The sequence below is a fragment of the Paraphaeosphaeria sporulosa genome (assembly GCF_001642045.1).
Source record: "Paraphaeosphaeria sporulosa strain AP3s5-JAC2a unplaced genomic scaffold CC84scaffold_11, whole genome shotgun sequence".
NCBI classification, from domain to species: domain Eukaryota; kingdom Fungi; phylum Ascomycota; class Dothideomycetes; order Pleosporales; family Didymosphaeriaceae; genus Paraphaeosphaeria; species Paraphaeosphaeria sporulosa.
In genome coordinates, this window is record NW_017253370.1 from 1305207 (window position 1) to 1322725 (window position 17519).

At 52.4% G+C, this 17519-nt stretch overlaps 10 protein-coding genes across 10 annotated transcripts; 7 read left to right on the forward strand and 3 right to left on the reverse strand.

Moving 5' to 3' along the window:
* Positions 1–200: 200 nt before the first annotated feature.
* CC84DRAFT_1263245 (putative alpha-ketoglutarate-dependent 2,4-dichlorophenoxyacetate dioxygenase) lies at positions 201–1533 on the forward strand. The gene is made up of 4 exons (XM_018185224.1): positions 201–279; positions 349–567; positions 622–1260; positions 1314–1533. Exons 2-4 carry the CDS (start codon positions 358–360, stop codon positions 1485–1487), a joined length of 1023 nt encoding a protein of 340 aa, XP_018031609.1. The 5' UTR covers positions 201–279; positions 349–357; the 3' UTR covers positions 1488–1533.
* A 172-nt stretch (positions 1534–1705) lies between these two features.
* On the reverse strand, positions 1706–3716 carry CC84DRAFT_1230080 (uncharacterized protein; the record flags this gene model as incomplete). The annotated part of the gene is made up of 5 exons (XM_018183687.1): positions 1706–2680; positions 2829–2940; positions 3031–3206; positions 3261–3432; positions 3508–3716. 5 exons carry the CDS (start codon positions 3714–3716, stop codon positions 1706–1708), a joined length of 1644 nt encoding a protein of 547 aa, XP_018031610.1.
* A 649-nt stretch (positions 3717–4365) lies between these two features.
* CC84DRAFT_1101423 (putative choline transporter Hnm1) lies at positions 4366–6048 on the forward strand (the record flags this gene model as incomplete). The annotated part of the gene is made up of 5 exons (XM_018174913.1): positions 4366–4399; positions 4451–4759; positions 4805–5176; positions 5227–5255; positions 5317–6048. 5 exons carry the CDS (start codon positions 4366–4368, stop codon positions 6046–6048), a joined length of 1476 nt encoding a protein of 491 aa, XP_018031611.1.
* A 548-nt stretch (positions 6049–6596) lies between these two features.
* CC84DRAFT_1230083 (putative glucosamine-6-phosphate isomerase) lies at positions 6597–7755 on the forward strand (the record flags this gene model as incomplete). The annotated part of the gene is made up of 2 exons (XM_018183688.1): positions 6597–7479; positions 7561–7755. The coding sequence occupies exons 1-2, from the start codon at positions 6721–6723 to the stop codon at positions 7753–7755; spliced, it is 954 nt and encodes a 317-aa protein (XP_018031612.1). The 5' UTR covers positions 6597–6720.
* Positions 7756–7763: 8 nt separating this feature from the next.
* CC84DRAFT_1128757 (uncharacterized protein) lies at positions 7764–9681 on the reverse strand. The gene is made up of 3 exons (XM_018175809.1): positions 9568–9681; positions 8137–9495; positions 7764–8088 (listed from the first exon to the last, which is right to left on the reverse strand). The coding sequence occupies exons 1-3, from the start codon at positions 9665–9667 to the stop codon at positions 7814–7816; spliced, it is 1734 nt and encodes a 577-aa protein (XP_018031613.1). The 5' UTR covers positions 9668–9681; the 3' UTR covers positions 7764–7813.
* A 197-nt stretch (positions 9682–9878) lies between these two features.
* CC84DRAFT_1154882 (uncharacterized protein) lies at positions 9879–11599 on the forward strand (the record flags this gene model as incomplete). The annotated part of the gene is made up of 2 exons (XM_018176915.1): positions 9879–10057; positions 10116–11599. Exons 1-2 carry the CDS (start codon positions 9949–9951, stop codon positions 11597–11599), a joined length of 1593 nt encoding a protein of 530 aa, XP_018031614.1. The 5' UTR covers positions 9879–9948.
* Positions 11600–12801: 1202 nt separating this feature from the next.
* Positions 12802–13583, forward strand: CC84DRAFT_1168360 (uncharacterized protein). The gene has a single exon (XM_018179377.1). It carries the CDS (start codon positions 13033–13035, stop codon positions 13309–13311), a length of 279 nt encoding a protein of 92 aa, XP_018031615.1. The 5' UTR covers positions 12802–13032; the 3' UTR covers positions 13312–13583.
* A 290-nt stretch (positions 13584–13873) lies between these two features.
* Positions 13874–15433, forward strand: CC84DRAFT_1168361 (uncharacterized protein). The gene has a single exon (XM_018179378.1). The coding sequence runs from the start codon at positions 14163–14165 to the stop codon at positions 15066–15068; it is 906 nt and encodes a 301-aa protein (XP_018031616.1). The 5' UTR covers positions 13874–14162; the 3' UTR covers positions 15069–15433.
* On the forward strand, positions 14994–15942 carry CC84DRAFT_280732 (uncharacterized protein). Its single transcript, XM_018185754.1, has one exon. It carries the CDS (start codon positions 15268–15270, stop codon positions 15784–15786), a length of 519 nt encoding a protein of 172 aa, XP_018031617.1. The 5' UTR covers positions 14994–15267; the 3' UTR covers positions 15787–15942.
* CC84DRAFT_280731 (RTA1-domain-containing protein) lies at positions 15943–17210 on the reverse strand. Its single transcript, XM_018185753.1, has 2 exons — positions 16905–17210; positions 15943–16838 (listed from the first exon to the last, which is right to left on the reverse strand). The coding sequence occupies exons 1-2, from the start codon at positions 17083–17085 to the stop codon at positions 16099–16101; spliced, it is 921 nt and encodes a 306-aa protein (XP_018031618.1). The 5' UTR covers positions 17086–17210; the 3' UTR covers positions 15943–16098.
* Between the last annotated feature and the right edge of the window lie 309 nt (positions 17211–17519).

The window sequence follows — 17519 nt, forward strand, 5'->3', positions numbered from 1 at the left end:
GAAAACAAAGTGTTTGAGTATGATGAGCGAATTGATGGTACAATATCTCTTTGCGGTCGTCAGGATTGACGCGTCGGACGGAGTGTGGTCGCGTGTCGAATGTGTTCGGCTTCGTTTGCCTTGCGGCCCGACCGCCGACACATCCGCTGATAACGAAGATTGCGAACTAGACCATGACTAAATATCGTCGACACCGATCGGGCCGCACCCGATGGCCTGCGCAGTGCTCATGCGATAAGCGTCGAGGTCTTCAGTGTGAGAAATTGATGCTGAATATATGTAAGATGTCTGCCAAGATCAAACAACGAGACCTTGAGATGTTCGTGATGGGCATTGACGCTCATTAAGTTCACAACCATGTCTATACATAATCTCCCCCGTACCTACCAAAACACTTGGCCCATAACAACAAGCGAGGGCAAATTGCGACTCAAGATACCCGCTTCTAGTATTAGCGAGAGGGGTCTTAAAGTGACACCTGTTCTCGTCAATGGACATTCGCCATTCGGAGCAGAAATCGAAGGTATCGACTGGTCGCGTCCAATTCCCGAAGGTCTTGTCAATGAGGTAAGCGATCTGCTGGAACTATAAAATACAACACTGAACAAGGCTTTTGTTTAGCTGGTCCAACTTCAAGACAAGTACGCTGTCTTGATCTTTCGCAACACAGGTTTGGACAACGCACGCCACATAGCTTTCGCACAGCAACTCGGAAAAGACTTGGAAGTCAATCCTTTTTTCTTTGGCCGCGAGAATGATCGAATTGGTGAACCATTCCTATGGGACGTTGGAAATATCAATCGTGATGGGACTACCGTGCAGCCGGGACAGCGACGCTGGGAGCACAGTAAGGGCAACGCTCTATGGCATACAGACTCATCATTCCACAAGCCACGAGCTAAGTACTCTTTGCTTCTTTCCCACGGAAATCCAGCCAAGGGAGGATCATGGACACATTTTGCAGATACTCGCGGCGCATATGCCGCGTTACCACAAGATAAAAAGGATGAGCTAGAATCTCTCATTGTGGAACATGATCTCTGGCATTCGCGGAAGCTAGCGTCACCAAAGGCATTCAAAGAGCCCCTGTGCCACGAAAGAAACCTTGTACCACCTGTGTGCCATAAGCTGGTGCAAACTGCACCCAGTGGTAACAAGACTCTATATCTTGCTGCGCATGCGAAGAGAATTATCGGGAAAAGTTTTGAAGACAGCCAAGAGTTGATCTGGGAGCTGATAAGTCACTGTACACAATCCCAGGTGAGTCTCAGAATCAAGAACCCCCTGTCAGGGTGTCTAATGAGTGCATCCAGTTTGTCTTCAGTATGGAATGGCTCCAAGGAGGCGACATGGTATGGTGGGATAATCGGCAGTCTATGCATCGTGCCAATCCCTACACAGAAAGCATGACAGCCCGCGATGTGAGGAGGGCTACAGTGAACGATGATGGTCCGTTCGCACTAGGGGTTCCTACGCCAAGCATGTGAAATAGACGGGAAAATCGCTGTATAAGCATGTCGGTCGACAAATAGCCTTTAATCCATCCTATTTAATAGTCACGTCCGCTTCCTGGCGCACACTCGTATCGTCAATACGCACATGCGCTGTGCTAGACCTTCATATAATCGCAGCGTCTAGTGCCAAGTAGTGTTTGCTGATGCTGCGACATTTTGCATTATTATGGTTACTCTATTCCCACCCTAACCTATGAGAGATTGACCTTGAGGTTGATGGATGGGACATCGGTGGTGTTCGAGGGCATGGACCAAGTTATGTTCCAGAATTCGAACCCATGAATGATGTTGCAAGTCCCACCAACAAGCCCGCAGAAGGAGATGCTAGGCGAGCCCACATCTACTGTTCCACTGACTTCAATGTCCAAGTCCTCAATATCCTGGATTGAAGTGATATCCCGTTTGCCACCAAGCGGGTTCGACGCTACGATAAAGCTGAAAACGCTCGAAGCATTGCCGTTTGGATATGTAAAGTTGATGGAGTTAGGAGCGACTTCGATAGTCATAGCGGTCTCGGACGGATAGACATTGAACCAGCCAACAGAATCGTCTCGCCTCTTCCATTGAATGACGCCTGGGTTCCACGAAGAGCGGTCCTCACGAGCGCCGCCGAGATTGCGTTGGTTGAATGACTCACCGCCAATCGTCAGATTCGGTGATACCCAGGTCGTGATGTTGCGCGGCTCCATATCGTAGGGTGGCGCGTAGGCTTTCCGTGAAATGAGGGTCTCGCCGCTGCAAGAAGCGAGCTTCTGGATCGTGGAATTAGGAACAAGCGAGTTGTGAAATGGCGCAAGGATGGCGACCATCGGAGCGATCTCCATATCGTCTGCGTGAGCCCGAAAGAACGGCGATTCCTTATATCCGCCGAAAGCGGCCTCTTCACCAATCATAGACCACAAGTACACGGATAGGATACCCACATATTTGTTCATATCGTATCCATATGTTCGATCCCAAGGCCCGGCCAGATTGCGGAGATTAGGATTGTACATCGAGGCGAGGAGGTCCCAAACCTCTCCCAAGACACGCTGGCCCTCGCGACCCATCACTGAATCACTAGGCATGTACTTGGCCCAAAGAGTCAGAGCATAGATGGTGATGCCTGCGTACGTTGGGCTGTTGAACTCGGATAAGGTGTTGTTCATGTTGAACAGCTCGAGTACCTACAAGGGTGGGGTATAAAGTCAGTAAAGTGCTCAAAAGGATAAATGGGTTAAGTTATTATCTGTCAACTTGAGCTCTCAATTAGAGCCTCGGGTGTTCAGATAATGACAACGGCGAGAATAACCACTTTGCGCCCGAGCAACTCACCTCGTTCGCATACATTTCCCCAGCGGCTGTCATGTTTTCGTCCTGAAGCTTCCTTCCAGTCCACCCTGATGCGACGGCACGCATATAGGCCGGATTACTGTAGGAAGGATATCTGTCAATTTAGTCAGTGATACCACTATATATATCGAGCTGTAAAGAGCCACGTAGCCTTGTGGGCTTTTAAACTGAGAAAACAACTCACAGATTATCGTCATCAACACCGCCAACACGGTAGCTGTCACCGACAGTATTGTTGTACATGCTCTCAAGGATTAGTTCTTGGACATCACCTGGCAGAAGATGTCTGAACTCCTCGTATACCACCATCAGTGTGGTACCGATGAACCCTCTCCAATTAGGGTCCCAGGAGTTATAAATCTACACCGTTGATTAACGGATCTGTTTTCAAGACAGAGAAGGACTTCAGCCTACAGATGGCGGATATGCAGAGCTGTTCACAGTTGGCTGCTCTGGGTAGACAGTATAATCTCCATACCACTGAGCTTCAACATTCTTTTCTTGATCGCCAATGACATTCCTCAATATTCTAATGGCTTGCTCCACATCGTCACCCCTTTGCCGGTTGAGCAAACCAGGGACATACCTGTAAATGAGGGTATGGTCAGTGAGGTTACAATCGTAGGGATGGTTCTATATGCTGCATTAGGGAAAATCATACCAAATGGTGGAGCGAGTCTCGTGTTGGCCAGCCGCGAGCGGGTAGTAGAACCAATACAGGTAGCCAACAGAGTCATCGTAGAGCTGGTCGAGAAAGGACATAGACTTGTCAAACATGTCCTTGGGGTAACCGCCCAACTTTACGGCGCTTGCACCCGGACTCAAAGCCCAGAGCCCAAGTGTAATCCATGCTGTAGTTCTTGAGAACATTGCAAAATTTGCGATTGTCCCTTAGACGTGACGAGGTTGATATGAGAGGTGACGACGACGACAAGAATACCATGGGACCAGCTATTTACATATCCTAGAACAGGAAAAAGTAGCTACGGCGCACCGAAACTACGATGCTTATCCTCATGATAGTCACCCGACCTTATTGCGTAGCTCAATTACTATCATTGGCTATATTGAATCACTCGCAACTATCTCGCTTCTTGTGCCGTAACTGTAACCCCGCTCGAATTTGAAGTTCCGGCAAAATACGGTGAAAGGCTCGGATGCGTGTTGTCTATCTGCCTCCGGCGATCATCGGGCCGGCGATTTGACGCGCTAATCACCCACAGGGCGGTAAGCCCGAACGCTAACGGCTCCACAATGATATCCCCAGACCATTGCTCTCGCGGGCAAGCGCGAAGGTTTGTCAGGAGCCGGACAAGGTGTCGCGTGATACCCGATAACGGTTCTTAAGAATACACATTCGTTTTTCCTGCATCACAAGGTAGTGGCAGCTTCACACTTTTCACCCTGTCGTAGAATTTTCGTGCTACAACTCTCGATAGTCTGATTTACCGCCACTATGGATATTTCTGAGAAAGGAGAGGTCGGGGTCAGCACCGCTACAAAAGGCGAGGGGAAATCGATGAACGCTGACGAGGTGCGACTCGCTGAGATGGGTATGCATCGTAAACGCATGAGCAGGAATGAATTTTGCTGATGAGTTTCAGGCCATGTACAAGAGTTGGAACGCCATTTCTCAACCCTTTCGCTCATAGGTCTCGCGTCCACAACTACCATTTCCTGGACGGGATTGGGCTTGGGTATCGTGACGGAGATTAATGCTGGCGGACCGGGAGCTATCATTTATGGCTTCGTTCTTGTAACAATGTTACAGTGTTTTCTTGGTGCTTCTTTGGCAGAATTTGTCTCCAGCTATCCCACCGAGGGCGGAATGTATCACTGGATTGCGGCTGTTGCGCCCAAAACGCAGTCTGCTTTCCTCAGTTTCCTCACGGGTTGGTTCACTGTCTGTGGCTGTAAGTATTTGGTCTACATTCTGCGGCTCATCTAACATTCTTTAGGGATCTTTACCACAGCATCCACGAACTTGATATATGCGCAGACACTGGGGGCACTGATCGCTCTTTATCACCCAGACATGACTGTCAAAACATGGGAGATTTTCGTGATCTATCAAGGTCTCAATCTTCTGACAGCCTCGGTTGTACTCTTCGGAAATAAGATAATCCCAAGCCTAAACAAATTCTCGCTGTTTTACCTCCAAATTGGGTGGCTGGTTGTACTTGTCACCGTCGTGGCTTGCGCACCGACCCATCAGAGCCCCGAATTCGTGTTTCGGACCTGGATCAACAACACTGGATGGGAGAACAATGTCGTGGCCTTCGCTGTGGGGCTTGTCAATCCGCTATACAGTCTGGGCGGACTGGACGGTGGTGAGTGGATCTACAAATTGAGTACTCTATCCTTTACTGATCCTACATAGTAACGCATATCACTGAAGAGATGCCTAACGTGAGTACCTAGCAAACGGCCCATGGCTATCTCCCGATCACCTGGCTAATCAAGTCTACAGCCGTCACGCAACGCACCCCTTGCCATTGCCATTACCCTCACGATCGCCTTCTTCACCGGCTTGACATACTTAATCGGGCTGATGTTCAGCGTCCAGGACTATAGCGCGCTTGGCACTACAAACACCGGTCTTCCCCTCGCAGAGCTCTTCCGCCAAGCTACACAATCAGCGGGAGGTGCCTTTGGACTGACCTTTATCCTCTTCATAGCACTGGGCCCGTGTGTCATCTCATCCCAGCTCTCAACCTCGCGAGTACTGTGGGCCTTTGCACGGGACGGTGCCATGCCGTGGTCCAAGACATGGGCGCGCGTGAGCTCGCGGTTTGGTATACCTTTCAATGCTCAGCTGCTTGTGACGGCTGCAAATGCGGCGTTGGGCTGCATATATCTCGGCAGCTCCACGGCATTCAATGCCATGCTTGGCTCTGCCGTTACCATCAACAACATCGCATACTATATTCCTATCCTCACCAATATGCTGACTGGCCGACGCAATATGTACAAGGGTGCTTTCCATATGGGAAAATGGGGATGGCTGGTCAATGGTGTGACCATCTGCTGGCTCACTTTCGCTATCGTTTTCTTCAGCTTTCCTTACTCTAAGCCTGTCACGGTTCAAAGTATGAACTATACTTGCGTTGTCGTTGGATCTTTGCCAATTTTGATCATTGGATGGTGGTTCTGGGTTGGAAAGTCCTACAAGGAAAAGATCGCTGTTGCGAAGCAGGAATGAAGACGCCGCAGAAAGAGTGGTGTACGCTGGAGCAGCGCCATGGAAGATGTGGGGCTCAATCTCTATCGTACATTGAATGAATTTGTATTTGCTGTGGAAAAAATAGCCCTCAACATTAGTATTCACTACGTGGGTTGCCTCTGCGATGAGTTGCGTTGACATTGCCTTGGCTACGGCATGCGCTGCTGCACTTATTCGAGGAAGCGGCTGTCGAAAAAATGGAAAAGAACATATATGGTCTAGGGACTGATACGAAGTACGGTTTGCTTCTCGTCTGCAAGTTGGTCGCAGACCCAAAGAGGCCACAAACTGAAACACCGTAGTCGCCGGGTGCGCTCAAACTCGACCCAATCTTGGGATCGCGCTAGGCATACACATGTGCCGCGGTAGAAGGCAAGCTTTGTGGAGAAGTGGGCCGTCGAGATTAGGGACCAGTGCTGGGGTAGGCGGATTGACTCTACCGGTAGGGAGTGACTTTGTCTCCGGGATTGACCGAACATTACCGGTGCCGAACATCAACGAACCTTTTTGAGCATATGATTGATGATGCACGTGATGGCGGTTTCGTGCTCGTAGTCTCTATATGGTCTCGTATCTGATGCTCGATTACGAAAGTTGGACGACTACAGAAACAAGACGCAAGAAAACACGCCAAAACTAGCAACCTTCACCATGCGTCTCATCATTCGGGAAGATGCCGATACAGCCGCCGAATATATCGCTGAATACATCATCGAGCGCATCAACACCTTTGCACCTACAACGGAGAGACCATTCATTCTTGGCCTACCAACGGGAAGCAGTCCGGTCCCCATCTACAGGTCGCTGGTCACCGCGTACCAGATGGGGCGCATCTCATTTCGTCATGTTATAACGTTCAACATGGACGAATACGTCGGCCTCCCACGGGACCACCCAGAATCTTATTACACTTTTATGCATACGAATCTCTTCAACCACGTCGACATCGATCCGGACAATATCAACATCCTCAATGGTAACGCACCGGATCTACAGGAAGAATGCACTATGTACGAGGCCAAGATCCAGAAGTATGGTGGCATTCACTTGTTTCTGGGTGGCGTGGGAAGTGACGGGCATATTGCCTTCAACGAGCCCGGGTCGAGCCTCTCCAGTCGCACTAGGCTAAAATCTCTGGCATATGAAACGATGCTGGCGAATGCTCGATTCTTCAACGGAGACATGGGCCTGGTGCCTCGCATGGCTCTGACCGTAGGCGTACAGACAATCATGAACGCAAAAGAGGTCGTCATCATTGCTACAGGGGCGTCCAAGGCACTTGCCATTCAGTCCGCGATCGAGGGAGGTGTGAATCACATGTGCACCTTGTCCTGTCTACAGCTTCACCCGTGCAGCTTGGTTGTCGTCGACCAGGACGCTACGATGGAATTGAAAGTCAAAACCGTGGCTGTAAGTTTATCACGGCTCAGTAACCATCCCTCAGACTCGCGCAGGCTGCAGGGAAAGTTCAGTCGCTGACTCGGCACATAGTATTTCAGGGGCGTGGAACGCACAATTCAGAAGAGCGCGAAGACACGACGTCCATTAGTACAGACAAACGGCATCCACGCCGAGCCGGTCGAAGCAGAAACAGATGAGCTGAGCCCCGACAGCATGTCATCTCGTATTCAGATTCCTCAATCCTTTCCTGTTCGGTCCGCGACCATATCTTATGGTTCGACTTGACCGCATTTGCGATGATTGCGTAGCTGGGAGAAGGTTGTCCGCATGAATCTAGTATATTTTAAGCCTGAGTTTCGTTCCAATGCATCGTCTGGGGCTGCTCTGTATATGGCCACGACGCGAAGTTTATCTGTTCAAGACTCGCCTGGTCGAATATGTTCCAGGAGCTATCGCCATCCAGAGTAGTTAGATCTGGTTCGTGTATGGTGTTTGGGTTCGGGGTGTTGACTCTTTGGAGGTTACCATGGAGACGGGCAATAAGTTTAGCGTGGAGCAATGGCTTTGGATCGTTCATCTGTTGCAGCTTTCCTAAATGCACTTTGATGGTGTCAAGATCTGTAGATTTTAGTTCAATCCCCATTCCATACATAGTGATTTTCATACCATCCGCTTCGCCTGCATTGCCCTCGATGCCCTGAAGAAGAATGAGAGCAGCCCACGTAATCATGACCAAATCCCAATTAGACCATATTGTTTCATCATGCAGATGAAGTCGTATGGTTGCACGCGCCGACAGTAGTAATTCGTGCTGTTCTTTGGGCGTGATATTATTCGACCAAAGGTCGCAGCCCCTGGCAGTGTGATATATCGACAAGACGACCATGCGATGCAACACGTACTGACGAAAGACAAGATCGCGGTTGCGTTGTGAGCCCTCGACTGCACGGCTAAACTCCTCGAGCCACTCATCTAGCTGTCTCGCCCAGTCTCTGATCACAGCCGCATCGACAGATGTGAATGAAGATGCTGGACTCGACACTAAAGGTTGTTCGTGCTGGAAACAAGACCAAATTGTAGGTAACCCTCGTCCTGTGAAGTGAGTGAGACCCGTGTGCATCATGCGAGACAATCTGTACAGTTGGTCGCGATGTGAAATCTGCAGGCCTGGCAAAGGTGACTCGATGGGAATGACTGGACAGGACAGATGTAAGGAAGCGTGTTCGAGATCCACAATTTGGACGCCGCTGAACAACTTTCGCCATTCTCTCGAAGTTTCATCGACATGAGGTGGACAATGTTCCAGTATCAAACGATAAGCGACGGAAATCCAGAGACCAGTTTCACGAATGCTGGCTTCATTGAGAAGCCCCGCCAGAACTATGCCGAGCACAGTCTGGAAGGCCCATTCTTCAACTGCGCATTCGCTATTCGGGGGCCTTCCGAAAGCATTTTCGGGGAGCAGGAGTCGGGCAATAGCGTTAGTGAGCACTTGGAAATAATATGGAGAAAGCTCCGCGGTCTCGGGGGGGCCACGCGTGCTCGAACAGTACAGAATAGCGGCCAGTAACAAGGGCTGAGGAGAAGAAAATGTTTGCTTCCTCGGCATGAAATGCAGCCCGGGCATTCGGTCGTGGAAAGACGCCCATAAGTTGCTCACTGTGTTCCGGTGCCACACTGTGGATGGAACTGACATGGTGACGCAACTCTCTTGCAGAGTGTTGAGCGCGTCCCACAGCGCATCAAAGCCATTAAACTCCGCATCCGAAAGACCCTCACTGGTGCGCGGGGCCTCTTCTGGGGCCAAATCTTGGGTATTGATCCCGAGTAACCCTTCAATGACCTGTAGTCGTTGGAGGACATCGTTCTTGAAGTTTGCGTCTGTCTTGTCGCTCGGCAATAGGCCTGCAATGCTAGCTGCATTGGCTCTTGGTACGAATATGCACGGTAAGCCAGCACGATGGCATCTTCGACACGCTTGCCCGTTTCCGACTATGCATCTCATCTTTTGCTTGCGGCAGTTGACTACATCGCAAGGTCTATGAGCAATTGTTCACATCTAGACAGTAGATTCTTGTCCCAACGCGACCTACTCACCGCATGCTTTTCGAGCTTTTGGCTCCAGTTCCGAAACAGCTCTTGGAGACGAGGCTCCTCTTCCCCGCCGTTCGCTTGGCGCATTGTCCCGCCCTGACATGTTTCCGAGGAATCCCTGGGGTAGATCACAAACTCCGGACAATTTGACCGGAGTTTCGCGGTTTATCTAGATGCAGAGTCGGCCCTTGTGGCTATCCGAAACAGGAAGGTCGTCGTTAGCCCGCGCCTCCTCATTAGCGCCGGCAGGAGCATTACGGCGATAACCGGCAAAATCACCGGACTCTGAGCAACGAACTTTCTGTCGTAGCTGACGGGAAGGAGAACTAGTACGATGTCTCTTTAAGATACAGTTGGACGGCTGGATAAGCCATCCCGTCTACCATGTCGTCACATGATAACCATCAGTCACTGGTGCATGACATCTTGCAACAATTTGACATTGATTCTGATGATGTTTCCAAGGTTACCCAAAGGTTCCTTCGGCAACTTCGTAAGTTGAAACCGTGAAAATCTGATAACCTACTGGAACCTCTGCTAACTGGTCTCAGAAGAGGGACTAGATCATCCCAGGCCATGGCAACTTCCATCGTATGTGTACCACGTTCCGGATGGCTCGGAGAAGGGAACATTCCTTGCTGTTGATCTGGGTGGGACCAACTGTCGGATTTGTCTCGTTGATCTGCTCGGAAATTCGACATACAACGTGACGCAAACGAAGCAGACCGTGCCCGAGCATCTACGAATCAACCCTAGATATCAACCACTGTTCTCTTTTATAGCTAAGGCTCTCCGCGAATTCCTGGATCGACACAAATTGCGACCAGAAAATGACTGTTCAGCTGGGGCTCGAAGAATACCGCTTGGCTTTACGTTCAGTTTCACCTGTGAACAGACGTCTATATCAAAAGGGACGCTGATACAATGGGACAAAGGATGGGACATCCCGGAAGCGTTGGGCAAAGATCCATGTGCAATGCTTCAAGAGTCAATCGATGAGATGGAACTTCCCGTTCAAGTCTCGGCCTTGGCAAACGATAGCGTGGGCACGCTACTTTCCAGAGCATATACGTCTCAAGAGCAGGGAAGTACTCTTGCAGGCGTAATCATTGGCACCGGTACGAATGCCGCATATATCGAAAAAGTGTGCAACGTGCAGAGATTACCGAGACCTGAGCGCAAGCGGACGCACGATTCAATTGTACTCAACACCGAGTGGGGTTGTTTTGACGATGATCTCGAGGTGCTGCCGATAACATCCTTTGACCGTGCCTTGGACGCCAGCTCTATCAACCCGCGGCAGCAGCAGCTCGAGAAGAGAGTCTCGGGGATGTATCTTGGGGAGCTCATGCGGCTAGTCATCCTACACTGCCACGAACAAGGTGTTTTCAACATGATCCTCGGCGAAGAATCACCATGCAATCGTCCATATGGGCTTGACAGCTCCTTCCTTTCATTACTCGCAAAGGATAAGGCTGCCGAGTCTCTCGGCGTCGCGAGTGCTATCGAGCGAGTGTTGTCAGCTCAAGGTTCGACATTAAGGGATGCAAGAGTCCTTGCCCAGCTAGCCGATGGCATAGTTAGACGCTCAGCACGCCTAGCTGGGTCGGCGCTGGGAGCAATCATCATTCAGTCTGGCCGCTTGTCCGACACACAGTCTGAAAAGGGCACCGTTCAAGTTACAAGTTTGCAAACTCATCGACACCGTAGCCAACGACCGAAGCACTTTGGAAGAGGATGTGGGCTTCTCTCAAGAATTGTTGGTTGGTTAAAAAGATCTATACCTAGTTCGACTGGACCGCGGAATGTTGAGGACAAACCTTTGAGCCGAGGCTCAGAGCAAGACATTATCGATATTGGTGTGGATGGCTCTCTTATCCAGCTTTACCCAGGGTTTGAAGCGCACATGCGTAGTGCACTAAGAGACATCCAGGAGATAGGACCAGATGGCGAGCGCAAGGTGAGGATGGGACTGGCGAAGGATGGATCAGGTGTAGGCGCAGCACTGATGGCGAACGCGGCAAAATTAAGTTGATCATGTTCGGAGCGCAAAACGTAGTGAACTGCTCAGACGACACAATCGGACTGTGCCAACTAAGAAGTAATCCAAGACATGATGTACGTCTGTGACTGTTTCTCACTTAGGTTAAGATGAACTTTGCAGATCTGTACACCTCTCTGCATATGGTTGTCGGTTTATGAATGCATGGCCAAATCTGCAATAGGTGAGCTAAACCATCGCCTTCCTACCGTTGCATACGAGGATGGAAATATTCTTCACTGACAATTTCCAACAGTGAATGGTGTACGACGACAACATTCTTCATCGTGAAGGGCAGAATACGGGTATGAAAAGCCAGTTCGTGGCTTGAGCACTAGATGTCATCCGCGTAAGTGACCGCTCATCACACTTGCCGTAGATGCACACCACAAAGAAACAGTAGAAGCCGAGGTGCTAGGATACACTATTGGAGCATCCAAGCCCGTTTATTGATTGACTCTTTAGGGGGCTGATAGGGATTCACTTCTCTTACAAAGATCTTGCTAAGTACATCCGAGTTCAGAGGAATGCTATGGTCAGTCTCTTTCTAAGAGAACTGGAGCAATATGAGACATTTTATATTGACAATGAATCAGGTTGAGGCAATCGATGAGGCTTTCCAGAAGATCGCCTCAGTGACAACACTGCGAGGCACAGATCGCAATATCCTGGATGTATGTGACAGAGCAACGTGGCCTTGGGTGGTGACACCGACGAGTACGTGGACTGGGTTCTGAAAGCAATGGATGACTTGACCTGGATTCCCTGGGGCGGTGGCCCGAAGCAACGGCGCGCTCCCCTCGGAGTTTTCATCCAATTCAACGTCGACGGATCTCGCATTACGACCCAAGGAGACTGGTGAAGTCTACCACAAAGAGAGGTTTGCGAAAGCCCTCTTCACAGCGACCAGGAGTTCTTCGCTCGCATTGGGACCTGGCTGGGTGGGAGCGTAAGTCGGCTCCTGGCTCTAAAGATAGCGGCGGTCCGCGAATCGCCGAGAAAGGAAGGGCGTGAAGTACGCCGACCAGAAGAAGACGGCAGAGGAGATTGCTAACGATAAGAAGTGGAAGCACTGTATCAGGACGCAGGGGTTCGAGAACGGGCCGCCAGAGATCGGGGGACGTGCGTTTATCTGATCTGTATAGGCGGTGGATTGATGTAGTGGGTGGTTTGATGTGCTGCAGTGGTTTGATGCACTAGGTAGTCATATCCTACCGCCTGTCTCTGGGGACCCTCTTGCGATGATCAGCAGCAGATAAACGGTGACCATGTCAGCAGCATTTCCGTTGAGCGCGGAGCTTCACCCGCAAAGCGCGTGTGGCAGTTGATTCCACGTTCCATTTAGATGTGCGCATGCCTTTATTGACGGCAGTGCCGCACGTCGGAAGAGCATTCCTGGCCAATCGAGTTGGGTTCTTGAAGCAGGAATGCTGTTCCGCGGTTCCGCTCCCGGTGACCAACGTGCACACCCTAACGGGCGTTGTCTTGGCTCCGATGACTCCACGGACTTGTGCAGATGCTGCTTTGGGGCTTGCGACAGTGACGCAGGGCAAGGTCTGAAAGTTGCAATGGGCTCGGTCTGCGTCTCCCGCAGAGGCGTCAGTGATGGCGAAGCAGCAATCCCTCCTGCAAGGAGCAACACAGACGATAGGCGAAGAGGCAGCCGTTCAGGCCCGTCCAGACTTGCAGGCAAGACGGGCAAGTAGGAGAAGGCTTATTGAGCGGGGTGCAGTTGGCGGAACGCCTCTGGATGATGGTGCATGGCGGGTTGGGCGCATGCCGCAAGTGCTGAGGCGGGGACGCAGAAGAGAATGATAAGGCTTGCGACAGCGAGCAGGAGAGACGAGAGGGGCCCTCTCGGAAGCCGCGATTGGTCGAGGGCTGGTGTACCAGAGGGACATATGGGGCGGACAGGAGGCTACAGGCAAGGCTCGCGCGGCGGGACTTTGACGTCGGCCATGGCCAGGCATTGGTCGCAACAGGAGAGCGAGAAGGCGCCAGCGGGGAGAGACGTGCTCTGGTCTTGTACTCTCCGGGTGGGCCGTTTGTGACGTCGCGCGCTGCAAGGCTGAGGGCCTGCTCGCGGCCTGACCAGAGGCCAGGCGTTGAGCAGGCCACGCTTGGGGGTTCCCGCTAGCGCTGGACGCGTGCGTGGGGTGGCGCCCCGCGCTGATTGGCGGGAGCCGACCCGGCCCTGAGAGCCGCGGGTGCACACACCGAGAGCCCCATGTCCCTGCCCGTGCGACGCTCCGATGCGACGACTATGGCTGGCAGCATCTGCGCTGGCCAGCGGCCGTCATAGCCTCCGCACTGAGAAGTGCGGCATCGCCACCCGCCAAAGGGCACCGCTGGCCATATAGGGACGGCGAGCCACGCCGCCCCGGGGTCCGCAGCCTCCATCGCCTGCCCGCATCCCACCATATCCCGCCTGCGTGCCTGCCAGCATCCCACCATATCCCGCCTGCGTGCCTACCAGTACTCCTCCTCTGACCGCCCAAGCCACTCGCCGCGCTGTAAACAGCCTCGACGGCGCTAGACACGCCCGTTGCATGCCGCCATGATCTCCACGTGCTCCGGCTCAAACACATGGACGCAGCATGCCCTCCGGATGAGAACGCCCGACGACGCAGGCCTTGCTTTCTCCAACATCGCCCCGCCCCCTGACCAGTTTCTCTTCGTCTCCGACCTGGGCCAGCACGACGAAAAGCCCACCATCCCCTCGGCACTCGCTCTCACCCTGTCTGGCGAGTCCCAGCCGCAAGACTTCTCCAGCGGCGCCTCCTCGGACAGACCCTTTGCTGCCGCCGCTCTGTACCCGCTGCAAACATCCTTCGCTGCTGCCAACGCCAACGCCATGCACATGGGCGACGCGCTCCATGGCTCCTGCATGTCACCACCGCAGACGCGCTTCAATAGCGACGCCGGCGGATGCGGGTCCTACGACTCAACCAACAATTTCTCCGCAGACGACCACGCCTACTCAGCCACCTCTACCACGCCTACACAGTGGTCCTACGCCATGGATCGGGAACCACCCACGAGCAAGCGGCGGCCTGAGAGCGTCCACGGCCAGATGGACTCTGCCCCTGCACGCCGGCGACGCTCGTCAGACAAGGCCGAACCCGGCTCTGCACGCGCAGTCTATCTGGAGAAGAACCGCCACGCAGCCAGCAAGTGCCGCACCAAGCAAAAGCGCCAGCAAGAGGACCTGGTCGAGACAGCCCGCGACGCCGAGCGCAAGAACAAGGTGCTCAAGTCCGAGGTCGAGTTGCTCAAGAGCGACCTGCGCGGTCTGATGGAGCTCGTGGGCCAGCACCACGAGTGTCCCGATGGACGGCTGCGGACATACCTCCAGCTGGAAGCCGACCGCCTGTCACAACGGGGGAACCGGAGTACAGTCGGGGAGCTTCGCTCGCCCAAGTCAAGTGTTAGCGGCGACAGTTCCTCGCCAGGCAACACATGAAGGAGCGGTTTGTCTGCGTGCTCTGATTTCAATGGCGTTCAAGCGGGTGGTATTCTGGGTGACGCGGGCGGTTGCCCGTCTCTTTAGGGCATAGGATCGATACCCTACGCACGATTGTTGCTGTCGCTCACTGCGGTTCAGTGTAGCGACTACATTTAGTAACGACTCATGAATGTAACGAAAGATCGTAATCTACAAAATGTACTTTTGCTCTCACGAAACTTCAATTCGTGTCTCTGCTCTCAGTTCACCAGAAACGCCAGGTTCTGGTTGTACCTTTCCGCGCATATCAAGCACAGAGCGGTGCGCGCAGCATGGTCGTAGACTGCGGCATCGACACACGCTACCGGGATGCTGTGAGTGCCGTCGACACCTTGACATCCTGCTCGCAGCGCGCCCACAGCGGGCTCTTCGCGTGCGTTCTGCACGCAGGGACAACATGCAGAATGGGTACTCGAGACATCAGGGTGTCGAGAAACATAATTTACGAGAAGAGCTAGCTGTGATGCATGCCATATCGTCCACCGGACTGCGGCGCGTGAAAGGGCTAGGCACCACAGTCCGATGTGAAGCCGCGAGCTGTCGCGCACGGCACCTAAACTTCGTTTCGAGATTGACGACCAATGGTGCTGCGACGCCCTCGACTCTGCGCGTCTCCGCACCGTCTCGTAGTGCTGGGCACCAATCAATGGGAAATAAGCATCTGCATACAGTTTGAATGTGGGTGGCCTAAATTCTTGCTCCTGTGTACATCTTATTTGTAGGGCTTTACGTCTCCGGCCTCAGGGCGCATCGAGGGTGTGGTGGTATTCGATGAGGAATGCCGCACGCAGAACGCTCTAGTCTAAATGCACAGGTGGGAAAGGCTGTGATCCATTGTGCGAAAATGTCAACAAAATACACGAAACAATGATGCAAGAACAATAATCGTCGTTCCGGCGAGCAAGCGTCTAGTAGTCGTGCCACGTCTATCGTGCGCGACAGAGAACGGAAAAAATAAAAACTCAACCCCCGTAATGCAGCCTGAACCCTACGACCAGGGTCCACCTGCGACCTCCCGCCCATTCTTGGGTTGCAATTGCATCTCCACATCGCTCACATGCCTCGAATGCGGACCCTTCTCGCCCGCGATCCGCTTGTGGTACAATTCCGTAATCTCGCTCGGGTGGAAGTAATTGAAGATGAGCATGACGAAAAGCATGAGCACCGCATCAAAGATGTACAGGAACAGTTCGTGTCGGAGCAGGTATCCTGCGTTGCCCATGATGTACTCGATCACACGGAAGACGCTTCGCACGAGAATGAGCATGCTGGACACGTAGAGGGCCACGAGGTGCTTTTGCCAAGGCAGCGCGTTCAGATCCACGGTCTGGGAGGCAGGGCCGTTGCGCTGCAGGCGGACGTGGAATAGTCCTGCGACCACGACAAAAAAGCCAAAGAATGCGAGTTGGAGGAAGAGACCGATGATGATCAGTTTCTCGCCCATTTTCATGGCGCTTTCGGTTCCAGACGCTTGGATACCGCCGCCGGCGCTCTGCATGAGGAAAGATAGCACGTCGCCCGCAACGAAGATCTTGGTAAGCCATTTCTGTCGAATGAGGGAGTGCTTTTCGCCATCGGTGAGGAGTATGATGCGGCCCAGGATGATATAAATCGAAGCGGCGAAAAGGGCAGGTGCAACGAGAAGGAGCAGCGACTGCATAATGAAGGGTCCGAGTTTCCATTGATCGAAATGCGACATAGCGCGACCGATATAGCCTACAAATTCAACTGCAGACATCATCGTTAGTATCTGTCATTTGTTGGTTGGCCAGAAGCAGGGAGCAGGAGTCGTACATGCGCCGCCGACTGCAAGTGGTATGAAGTACCATGTCCGTTTCCGGCCGATTTGGAAAATGTGGTAAAAGGTTGTAAGCGCAAAGGCTACAACGAAGATGATAGCCGCGGGTAGTGACGGTACGTAGCGATAGAGGACGAAGCTTGTGGTGTCGTTGATATCGGGGTGACCTTTGGCCATATTGTCGCTTGGTAGCTGGACTTCCCAGGTATGTCTGCACGTAGTTGAGCTGTCCCAGGCTGTCGGAAACTAGAAGTAGAGCGTAACAAGGAGCGGGAAAACGCTTGCGCTGGCGTTGCTAGTTATGTAGAAATTTAGGCAATGCAGGAAGGCTCCTTTTAAAGATGCGGAGCGACGATGGCTACGAAGCCCCTACATAACGTATACGCGCGTTTAGGAACGTATAGGCGTATAGACGCGTATTCTTCGCTCACAAGTCTTGGCAATCGTACTTTATCCGTTTTGATTGGCTCATCCTTTCGCACTCAGCCTTCTCCAATTGGCTCCGCGTTGCAGAAGTTTTCATTGGCCGCGAACCAGCAGGGCGGAGCTTGCGATGCGGGCTCCGATGGCGCGACAATGTGGCTCTGTCTGAAAACTCTCGCGCAGCGGAA

What these genes read in the sequence shown, in the direction of transcription:
- CC84DRAFT_1263245 (XM_018185224.1), top strand. Translation starts at nt 358, where the DNA reads ATGTCTATACATAATCTCCCCCGTACCTACCAAAACACTTGGCCCATA. An exon ending in CCGAAGGTCTTGTCAATGAG is followed by an intron (nt 568 to 621) that starts GTAAGCGATCTG and finishes GCTTTTGTTTAG; the next exon opens with CTGGTCCAACTTCAAGACAA. An exon ending in GTCACTGTACACAATCCCAG is followed by an intron (nt 1,261 to 1,313) that starts GTGAGTCTCAGA and finishes GAGTGCATCCAG; the next exon opens with TTTGTCTTCAGTATGGAATG.
- CC84DRAFT_1128757 (XM_018175809.1), bottom strand. Translation starts at nt 9,667, where the DNA reads ATGTCAGGGCGGGACAATGCGCCAAGCGAACGGCGGGGAAGAGGAGCC. An exon ending in AAAAGCTCGAAAAGCATGCG is followed by an intron (nt 9,496 to 9,567) that starts GTGAGTAGGTCG and finishes CTTGCGATGTAG; the next exon opens with TCAACTGCCGCAAGCAAAAG. An exon ending in CAATGCAGGCGAAGCGGATG is followed by an intron (nt 8,089 to 8,136) that starts GTATGAAAATCA and finishes TAAAATCTACAG; the next exon opens with ATCTTGACACCATCAAAGTG.
- CC84DRAFT_1168360 (XM_018179377.1), top strand. Translation starts at nt 13,033, where the DNA reads ATGCTGTTCCGCGGTTCCGCTCCCGGTGACCAACGTGCACACCCTAAC.
- CC84DRAFT_1168361 (XM_018179378.1), top strand. Translation starts at nt 14,163, where the DNA reads ATGATCTCCACGTGCTCCGGCTCAAACACATGGACGCAGCATGCCCTC.
- CC84DRAFT_280732 (XM_018185754.1), top strand. Translation starts at nt 15,268, where the DNA reads ATGTACTTTTGCTCTCACGAAACTTCAATTCGTGTCTCTGCTCTCAGT.
- CC84DRAFT_280731 (XM_018185753.1), bottom strand. Translation starts at nt 17,085, where the DNA reads ATGGCCAAAGGTCACCCCGATATCAACGACACCACAAGCTTCGTCCTC. An exon ending in ACTTGCAGTCGGCGGCGCAT is followed by an intron (nt 16,839 to 16,904) that starts GTACGACTCCTG and finishes TGATGTCTGCAG; the next exon opens with TTGAATTTGTAGGCTATATC.